We start from the raw sequence: 11218 nt of genomic DNA on the forward strand, positions 1-11218 counted from the left end.
TGGTTCACAGTAAAGAGAATCTGATTCACATTTTTTCACTGCAGCAGAATATAGAACTAAAACCCTAAAATTCCATCATCATCATCCTCATGTATACAAATATTCCAAAAATAATTAGAAGAAAGAAAAAGAACGCATTTCATATTCAGTAAATGGGATACAACACTAACATTCATGAAACCCTATTTTATCATCATCTTCCTCATTTTTTACATAAACCCTTCAGAAAATATTGAGAGAAGAAGAGAGATTAGAGAACTCAAAACATGAAAAACAAAGAAAGATCTCACTGATTTGCTGTGACTTTGAGCGTCCCCAACATCATCATCAATTTCACGACCGTAACCCTTAGCAACAACCATCAACGATTCAAAATCAACATCACGATATCATCAGCAAACGTGTTCATCGTCACCATCAACATCATATTTATCTGCACAGAAATCAGAAGAAGAACGATAATAGAGAAAGAGAGACAAAATAAAGAGGAAGAGGAAGAGAGAGGCAGATGAAGAGAGAGGTAGAGGAAGAGAGAGAAAGGTTTTTCAAAATAGAAGTAACCCTAGGCACATAAAGTAGAAGCAAAAGAAAAGAAAGATTGTCAAGGCATCCACGTGGCAGAATTTAGTAACATAAGGACAATATGGTATTTTCCAGATCAGTAAACTTTCTTATATTGTAAATTAAAAACATCATAAAAATTAAGAAAAAAATATAAAATCACAACACAATAATATAATAATATATCCAAAGAAAAAAAATGAAGGAAGAAGCTTACTTGAATGATTGTCTTTTAGCTTCACTTTGATAAAAGATAAAAAAAGATTTAAAGTTGCAGACTTGTGAAGAAAAAAATAAAGTAGTGTGTAGAAGAAAGAAGAAGACAAAAAAGAAAATAGAATGAAAGAATTAGTGCTACGGTAGATTTAGTTTAGAAAAAAACTATTCAACTTCCTATGCCTTTTTAATTTGCAATTACTTTTGAAAATAAAAATAATAAAGAAAAATTAAGTGTAAGATTTATGTTTCCTAGAGGATAAAATTTAAAGTAAATGAGTGGTGTGGGGACATTAAGATATTTTATGTGGGGTCAATATATCAATAACTATTATTATTAGTCTTAATGAAAAAAATCAAGTGGGGTCACTTGACCCCAATTAACATTACTTACATCCGTCCCTGACTTTAACATTAAACGGAGCCCTGCAAGTTGACGGTGGAATTGGCTCACTTCAAATGCCAAGATTTCAAAAATTATATATTAGACAAATAATAAAAGACAATCAAATAACATAGCAATTTCATACAATGAGTAAGTTAGTGTGAGAATTCTACATTTGAGATTGCGTACAAGGCAGATGAGCCCAATACCTAAGCAAGAGCATCTTTTATTATTCAAACTCTAGAATCTACATCCAATCTGCCTGGACTTATTGTGAAAAGTTGTATGACTCTGGTGGCAATTCTTCATCATGAGCCAATTGATGTTAGGCTGTTAATTGCTAAAAATATCAAATATATGGTTGACACACTGCAACGACTTTGTGAGCCTTTTTGTGTTATTAATGAATTATGCATGTTTGTTGGAGTTTGAAGTTATCCAAATGATGAGATAGTCACACTAATGCTTTCAATCAACTAAAGTGCCATGAGAAGGACTCTGACACACCTTATTCATGAAGGAGGACAAGAAGAAGCACAACATGAAGAGGAAGACCAATTCAATCATCCACAAATCCAACAACCATGGGGAATTCCTCGACAACAACATTAAACACCTTATCGTTTGCAAAGGTTGGAGAAGCATGCCCTCCACATGGCAAGTTGGATCACTAAAATTTTGACCGAACTTGTATGTCGATCCATCAAGATTTTCATCGAACTTTACACCTTACTATGAGGAGCACTGAGATCACATGCCAATTCAAAACTTGAGGCAACATTTACCACTACTGCAAACATGGAAACATATTTCCGTGAGCGAAATCAAGCCTTAGCCCAACGAAAGGACCAAATGAGGACCGCTTGGACCAAACAAAACAAGTCTTTCAAAATACTGTCGATGCTATGCACTACTACTTCAACTCCAACAACATGTGACTTGGGATTTTCAGTTTTTGTTTTAATTTTTCTTATTATATTTGATCCAAGAAAAAGTAATAATTAGCTTTTAAGGGTGTGTTGGTTTGAGGTAGATGTAGGGGAAGGGAGGTGATATTTCTAATGAAATGTGTTTGTTCAAATCGCACTTTTTGTGTCTCTCAGAACCGAAGGGATTTGAAAGGGAGGGAAACTGAGAGAATATGAGTTTTGATATTTAGGAAATTATTATATTTACTAAAATACCTTCAGTTTTTTTTTATTATTTCAAAATTATTAATTTCTTTCGTGTTCTTGCTTCTTTTTTGAGTGATTTTTCTCTATTGCTTCCATTAACTTATTATAATTATTTTTCACCTTCAAATTATTTTTTATTTTTTTATTTAATATAGATTATAATCACTATAATTTTTTATAATTTTTATTTTTCAGTTTATTTATGCTAGTTTTTTTCTAATTTTATTACGTATTCTATTATATTTTATTTTATATCAAATTTTAAACTATTCATTTTTATGTAATTTATGTATTTAAAAGTAATTTATGTATTTAAAAGTTGTTATCGGCACGTTGTTTAATTTGTGTTGGATAGTTACAATATGAATTAGTTTGTACTTAATTATTTTAATGTTATGCGGTAATTTATGACTTTTTAAATTATTCAATATTATTAATTTTATTGCTAAAAAATATTTATGAATTTTTTATCATTGAATATCATATCACTTATATAAAATAATAAGAATAAAAATGTAAATTATTAATAGGGTTTAATATGTTTTTGTTCCCTATAAATTACAAAAAAAAAATTTGATCCCTAAAAAAGTGACATGTTTTGGTTCCTACAAAATTATTATGCACGTAGTTTTAGTCTCCGATATTAAGCAAATGTGTATTTTTGAATGATTATTTTGTAGACATGTTTAAAACATTGTAAAAAGTTCTTTGAAAAAAAAACTTAAAATTTAATTTTTAAGTTAAAATTTTTATTACTTTTATCATTAACCTTTAAAATTTTAAAAATTCATATTTAATTCTTCTCATTTAATTTTTTTTTAATATTTTACAATATTTTAAACATTCTGTAAATAACTGTTGCATAAAATTTGTTAGTTTATAGTAAGTTTGAATTTTTAAAAAAAAAAAAAATTGGAATGTATTCGGAAGTGTAATTTCAAACGGAATAATTTTTAAGTTTTTAAATTAGATCACTAGTTTTTAAATGAGGTTCGAAAATTTCAAAATCAGAGACATTTTTACTTTTTTTTAAGTGTTTTCCATCAATTAAGATGTGATAAGCGGGTGCAGTTACCGTGCATAGATAAAAATCTATGCACCGTGCATAGATTATTATGGACCATTAGATCATTGGATCAAATTCTAGACATCAACTGTTATTACTCAATACTCACCACTCAATACTCAATACTCAATACTCAATACTGAATTAAAAACATGATCCAATGACTTAGGTAGGCTTATGCATGCATTGGCGGATTCACGTTGGGGCAGGGTGTGGCTATAGCCACACCAGTTATTTCATTTCTTTATATTATATGTACATTAAGGATAACATATTTCTTAGCTTGTTGCAAGAGACACCCATTTAAATTGTTTCACCCCCAAATGATATATTAGATTTGCTATTTTGTACTAATAAAAAATCACTTATTTTCTCACAGACTGATATTCTTAGTTAAGTGACGTGAGTATTCTAAAAAAATTCTTAACACTAAAGTGAAATATTATTTTTTTTACAAGTAATACTATACTATCATGAAAAGGAGATTTAAACTTTTTAACAAGTTTATTTTAAAAATAGTTTATTTTATTTAATTAACTTTTTTTTGATATAACAATAAAATAATCTTTTTTATTTTTCAAAAGAAATAGATGTGTCAATTATTATAGTTTAATGTTTGATGTGTCAGTTATTATTTGGAGTGACTGTTTGATTTGACTCAAAATTTATAAATTTAAAAAGACTTTCGTTTTTTTTTTTCCACAAATTTTGTGGAAATAAATAAGTACAATACATTTAATATGATTTATAAACTTTGAAGTCGGCTTTAGTCTTATCAACAACAATTGTAAGTTTGGGATGAAGTTTGTAAAGAATGAGCTATGTAATAAAATGAGTGATTAATGGTTAAATGATCCTCTTGTAACTTTTATAGATAGAGATGTTTTTGAAATAATTAACAATGATATTATTTTAGCTTATTTTTAAAAAATTGATGGTAAGTAATTTTCATCGTAGACGTACTTCATTTAACAGTATTATTTCTTATTTTAAATATAATTTAGTTCATACACTCTTTAATATTTAGCCACACCAATATATAATATCTAGATCCGCCCCTGTATGCATGGTGCATAAGGAAAATCCTTATGCATATTAGCCAAAGCCGTGATAAGCAACCCTGGCCCTCTTATTTATTTGTTTAGATAATATAGTAATTTTTAATATAACAAAAACTGTGTGGAGGCTTTCAAAACAATTGGCGTTTTTGTTTTTATGCAACTAAAAAAATGTCAATTGTATTTATAGAAAAAAGTTGAGAATTTTGGCAATTTATGGAAAAGGGAACTCCTAGAAAAGGGTTAATTAGGTAAAAAAAGCATCATTTTATTCGAGTAAGCAGGCAGAACCCATTCACCTCAGCATATATCTTCATATAAATTCAGACCTCAACCTAACCCTCTGTTACTTGTCTCTACTCACTACTCATTTTTTTCTTCTAAGAAAAACCCTCTCCCCTTTCAACATGTCCGGTTATCCAAATCAGCCACCCAATTACGGTTACGGCTACAACGCACCACCGTCAACCCAATCCTACGGCGCGCCGCCTCCATCTCAGTCCTACGGCGCACCTCCTCCATCTCAATCCTACGGGGCACCACCTCCATCTCAGTCCTACGGCGCACCACCTCCATCTCAATCCTACGGCGCACCACCTCCATCTCAGTACGGCGCTCCTCCACCCGGTCAGTCGTACTCCGCCACCCCCTACGGACAGCCGTCGGCTCCCTACGCCGCTCCTCATCAGAAACCCCCAAAAGAAGAATCACACTCCAGCGGCGGCGGTGCATACCCACCGCCGGCACACGGGAGCCCGTTTGCGTCACTGCTGCCATCAACATTTCCTCCTGGCACCGATCCCAGCATCGTCGCGTGCTTCCAGGTGGCTGATCAGGATGGAAGCGGTTTGATCGATGACAAGGAATTACAGAGGGCTTTGTCTTCTTACAATCAGAGCTTCAGCTTGAGAACTGTGCATCTCCTCATGTACCACTTCACCAACACCAGTGTCAAAAAGATAGGTACGAGTTCCGATTTGGTAAAATTAGGTTTTCTGCTAACTTGTTCTGGTTTACCGGCGCTCGGTGATAAAATGCGCTGGCTGAACGGCCGTTACGCCCTTGGACCATACGCGCTTTCACGATTTTTTTAAGCAACAAATATTTATTTATTTCAACTACATGAATTTAAGAGATTAATTACTATGCACTGTCAGTGTAAATTTTTTTACACAGTCAGTGAATCATAACCACCCACTAATACAAATTAATAAATAATTAAATTAAAAATAAAATATAATTTACAATCCAACGTTCATTATTCACTGACAGTGTAAAACTTCTTTACACTGTCAGTGCATTCCAATTAAATTCATTCTTTTAGTTAAATGACACTTGGCACCGATTAATTATAATTGTTAGTTGCATCATTGCATGCGATGCGACTTGGTTTACATGCATATGCTTCGAAAAGAAAAATTAGAAACGCGCGTTAATGCAAACGCGGGACTGACTTTTGAGACAATGCTGTGGGCGGATATCTACTACTGGTCCCACTCTACTTGGTCCCAATAATTACATTGGATATTTGGATTCGGTGGCTTCTTTTAATCTTAATTCCACGTGTGGGTATTATATTATCTCAACTAGTATTATTTTATGAATTTAATGCCATCAGGTCAATCTTAAGGAAAATATTTTTTATAAAAGTTACTTCAATTTCTAATGCATTTCAATGAATTGAATAACGCATTTTTAAAAAAACTTACCACTTTAATCTCTTAAAGAGCCATGAGAGCTTTGATTAGCATTTTCTTTTTATAAATGGTTGACTTTTATTATCACTCATGAATACTACACGTGTTAATTTTGTTATACTCACAAATTTTATATTGATGGGACATATTAATTAATCTCTTATTTTATTCTTTTATAAACTTATTTTGCTTCCTAAAATCTAATGTGTTGTTCAATCATTGATTGTCATCTGTTTTTTTGCCATCCTCACTGTTTGAATTTTGGACTTGGTAATGCAGGACCCAAGGAGTTCACTTCTCTGTTTTACAGTCTTCAGAGCTGGAGGGTATTTTCTCTTCTTTTTTTTATTCCAAGTTTTCACTAAGTTAATCTTAACTTAAGCGTTTGGATTTGGATTTACAATGTAGAGGAATAAAATTCCTTGTGGTCGAATTTGGTTTTAGTAAACATCAAGTTAGGTTATTTTGAATCAAGATTGATATGATCGTAACTTATGGGTGAGGTTGAAACTTGATACAGTTTTACATCAAACTTGTCGTTAGGGGGAAAGCTTACCAACATAAATTACTTCTATTCAAACTTAGGTTTAGCGAAAATGCTAAATCAGTTCTACGAAATCAAATTATTTGTAAATTATTAACCGAACATACGCATAGACAAACTTATACTGTATGTAATCAGCTTCTCCTGACCAAGTGGTTGTTGTTACAGGGAATATTTGAGAGATTTGATAAGGACAGGAGTGGCAAAATCGATTCAAATGAGCTGCGAGATGCACTGTTAAGTTTGGGTTATGCTGTTTCTCCTACGGTATTGGACTTGCTTGTCTCCAAGTTTGACAAAACTGGCGGCAAAAACAAGGCTGTTGAATATGACAATTTCATTGAGTATGTCTTTGCTGCTACTCTTTCTCTTTTATTGAATTTACTTATAGAGTTATAGTCTTCTTTTCCGATGAATTTACTTAGGTGTCTTCTTTTCCGGTGTACACTATAGTACTACTTTATTTTGACTAAAAAGAGAAGAAAATTATAAAGCCTTGATCATTTGTATTTTCAATGAAAATGGATGAAGGAGCTATTAATGCAAAAACAGTCAGTTGGAAACTGGAAAGCAATAGTCATGTTTTTAATCCTCTAATTTACCAACAAAAGAATTGTGCCATTTGATTCCCCTGCCACTTAAAAATTTGTTGTGTTATTTATTAATTTGTGTTTCATGTATTACAATGGCAAGATATACAGTAAAGATTATCCTGTCTGTGTGAGGAATGCTTGTTGGGTGCAGAACCGATTTCATCCCAACTGCTTGACTAGACCATGGGAATAGGAAGACCCAGACCCGTTCTCCTCATTCGTAGAAAGGAGCGGTTTCTTCCTTGGAGAAGTGGCAAATACCGGTCCTTTCAAGAACATGTGGTCGTCACTTGATGTACACGAGTTTGGGCCAGGATCCATGCCCTAGGCATGATGGGTCGGATCAGGCGACTAATGACCTGCTAGGTCACGCCTGCCTGATTCGTCCTGTGGCCCTTGCCCTTTATGTCGCATTTTGGGCTGATTGAGTAATGGGACGTCCTTTTCTAGGTCCCAATTAAAGTTATCCCAGTCATGTATTATAGTTTGGAGTCAAATTTCATTATTTAATATAGAAAAACCTTCGATTAAATTAAAATTTTCTTATATAGGAAAACTTTGTTTTATCTTTTCCTTGTGTGTTTTGGTGTAAAATGGATTGATAAGTTAATTCTTTTCCTTTGTTTGCTATCGCAGGTGCTGTCTCACTGTGAAGGTAAGCTATCGAAATTCTCTTTTATAGTTTCATCTGTTTTTGCAAGTCAAATTACATCTTACTATTCTTATTAAAATGAAAAGTATAAGGGTATCAGAGCTTTGTTAACACAACATTCATGTATATGTACACAAACTCCACACAATATACACAACCTTGTAAATGTTTGCTGCTAGTTTGTTATCAAAACTTCAGTGTTGAAACTAAACATTTTTTTCGGAGACAATGATAATATTCAGTGTCTTATGGAGAGCTTTATCATTAGCAGCCATAGTGTCACAAATTAGTTTCTATATTTCCAAGCTCCTATAGTTTCATGTATGCATAATGTTGTTTCTTGGTATTAGCTCTATAAGATTATTACAAAAAACACACATTCCTTTTTGTAAAATTTCTTATGCTATTAGTTTTATACATGATGAAACAATAATGAACCTGGTTTTGTTTTCTAGCATGAACCATAAATTGTTTTTTTTATGGGAATAACTGACAAATTCACTTATGATTGTATATTTGCAGGGACTAACTGACAAATTCAAGGAGAAGGATACTGGGTATACTGGCTCTGCAACATTTTCATATGAGGCGTTTATGCTGACTGTCCTGCCATTCCTGGTGGCATAGGATAGTGCTGGTGTATGTCAGTAGACTATGTAAATTTACTCTCCTGCTATTCCTGTTGGCAATTGAGTTTACTTTGGACAGCCCTGCCGTTTAATTTTATTATGCTTTTCATTAGTCTTTTTCTATAAACAAATCCTAAAATACTTTGTTTTCAGCTTGTCGATAACTTCCTTCTAGTACTCTATGTGAATGAAGTCATGAAATTAAGTTTGGTAGCTCTATATACTACTTTATATGTCTAAATATAAGTCTGTTTTGGAACAAGTTTGTTCCTAAATACTACAAATTGTTATGTTATGAGAGTTGAGAAGTTAGAGGTAGTATTTTAGGATATTTGTGTATGAAATGGATAAATTAAATATTCTATCTAGTATTGATTATTTAATTAGAATATATAGTAGTAATAGTATCTTGTTAAATGGTACTCCCTCCGTTTTTTATTATAAGTCGTTTTAGACTTTTCACACAGATTAAGAAAAATAATAATTGTTGTATGAAAATGAGAAATTACGAAGGTTTGTACAAAATTATCCTTCATTAATGACATGTGGAAGATAAATTTATATAATTGAAAGGAGAGAGAATAATAAATATTTAAGCATATAATAGGAAAAGAAAACGACTTATAATAATAAACGGAGGATGTAAAAGGTTTTGGACATTTAATCGATGTTGTTGTGAGAAGCTGCCCTACTGCTGGTGAGATAAATCTGCTGCAAAATTATAAGTAAATTATCCACCATCAATTAAAACTTTCACATGTACTCTGAACTTTTATTTTAGAATTTCATAATTGATATAGTTAGTGAAGTACTCGAGAGTGATGTTTAAATCGTTGAGTTATTTTTAACTAATTAAAATGAGTCACGTGTACTTCTCTAATAATTTTAAACAGAATTATAATAAGAAAAATCTTGGAAAATAAATTGCTAGATTTTAATGTGCTATGAATAAATTACTTGCAAGCAATTAAAATCAATTAAAATCTTGTGTACTCGACTATTCTAATTAATTATAGGGTCGGCCCAACCCATTTAGAGGCCTAAAGCAAATTTTAAAGTGAGGACTTTAAATTGTATTTTAAAATATTAATTTTGTGGTTGCTAAGAGTTGTACTCAAGACCAAAAGAAAAATGATGTTAATTTAAACAATTAAAACCTCACTAAAATGATGTTAATTTACATTCCTTAATTACAATCATGCAAAAGGGGTAATTAGTAAATTGTACAGTACCTAATTTCTTAGATTAAGGGGTAATACTAACTTGTGTCTTAGGTTCCACAAGTTAATAAACTCATTATAGAAATTTTGTATTGAAAAAAAAAACAAAAAAAAAACTAATTCTATATTTTTATTCAAATTAATGCATAATTTTTAAGATATCATTTCTTCATTTAGTTCTTAACTTGTATTCTTATGGCACAATTTAGCATTATCCTTAATTAAAATCCAATCTTTTGAATAAATTACATCTTGACCAAAATCAATATATTGATTTCTTGACTTCTTTGACCTTGAGAGTTTGAGGCAGTCTATCTTTTCTTTCTTTCTACATATTTATCTTGATAAAAATATATAATTCAATTAGAAGATTGACTCCACATGAATATCACAATTCACCTTGTTTTTTATTCGAAATCACTTGGTTAATAAATATTACTTACAAATTACTGGTACACTTGCGAGATCACCTATTACTTGTGTATTTGATCTTTCATCTTTGTATTGATGCTTGCCTCGAGATATATAAACCATGCTTCTAATGAAAATGTTTTGATCTCTTTCGGACCTTATGTGTCATATTAATTCAATCTTTTATTGTTTAGGTTTTTTTGCGTATATCTTCGGTATGAGTTTCCCCAATCAAGGGATTTCCTCTGTTTGTCGCCCTTTTTCAATTCATAGCATGAAAGGGGGGTGAATCATGTTTAGTATACCACTCGACTTGTTGATGACTAATTTAAAAGAGGAATTCTATTTCTAATTTTAGGTACTTAATTGTGGGCTTTTGCATCCTCTATGAGAAAGACAATGCCTCATTATCACGTGATTATCAGAAAACTGTTTCGTTTATTTGTAGACTATTATTTGTAGACTGACTATGCCTTTAGAGGTCGGGTCTCTAAAAAAAACATCTTATTATGTTTCTAAGAGACATTAAAATGCCACAATTCATTAATCCAATATCACCTTGCTAAGTGAATTCACCCTATTTTATTTCCCAACCTTTTGTCTCAATTCTGAAAATAAACATTCTCATCATAGCTTATTTCTGTCATTTGTAGTTTAATCAAAGTGTATAAATTGTGTATGTACACACTTTAATGTTAACTTTTCATATTCAAATACAAATTGTTGTGAAAAACGATACCAATAACAAAGTATAATAAGGAATTAGAGAGGAGAAGAAGAACACAAGAATTGGTTATAACTGCTATTCTTTCACTTTCTCTTAAAACAAGATTACAAGTTTACAAGAATAACAAATAACCTCTCTCACCCTAAATTAGGATTTGCAGCTTAGCAATGATGAGAGACTAGTATGCTATTTATAATAAAACCTAACATACTAACTAATGGGCTTTTTCCACAAGGCCCATTACACAAGCCAACTTAATAAACAAGCTAACTTAACAAATTAGG

General features: G+C 31.6%; 1 protein-coding gene across 1 annotated transcript; it reads left to right on the plus strand.

Moving 5' to 3' along the window:
- The first annotated feature begins 4711 nt into the window (after nt 1-4711).
- Nucleotides 4712-8789, plus strand: LOC131595601 (calcium-binding protein CBP-like). The gene is made up of 5 exons (XM_058867993.1): nt 4712-5424; nt 6438-6484; nt 6871-7046; nt 7932-7950; nt 8470-8789. The coding sequence occupies exons 1-5, from the start codon at nt 4869-4871 to the stop codon at nt 8572-8574; spliced, it is 903 nt and encodes a 300-aa protein (XP_058723976.1). The 5' UTR covers nt 4712-4868; the 3' UTR covers nt 8575-8789.
- The last annotated feature ends 2429 nt before the right edge of the window (nt 8790-11218 follow it).

The sequence above is a fragment of the Vicia villosa genome, linkage group LG4 (assembly GCF_029867415.1).
Source record: "Vicia villosa cultivar HV-30 ecotype Madison, WI linkage group LG4, Vvil1.0, whole genome shotgun sequence".
NCBI lineage: Eukaryota > Viridiplantae > Streptophyta > Magnoliopsida > Fabales > Fabaceae > Vicia > Vicia villosa.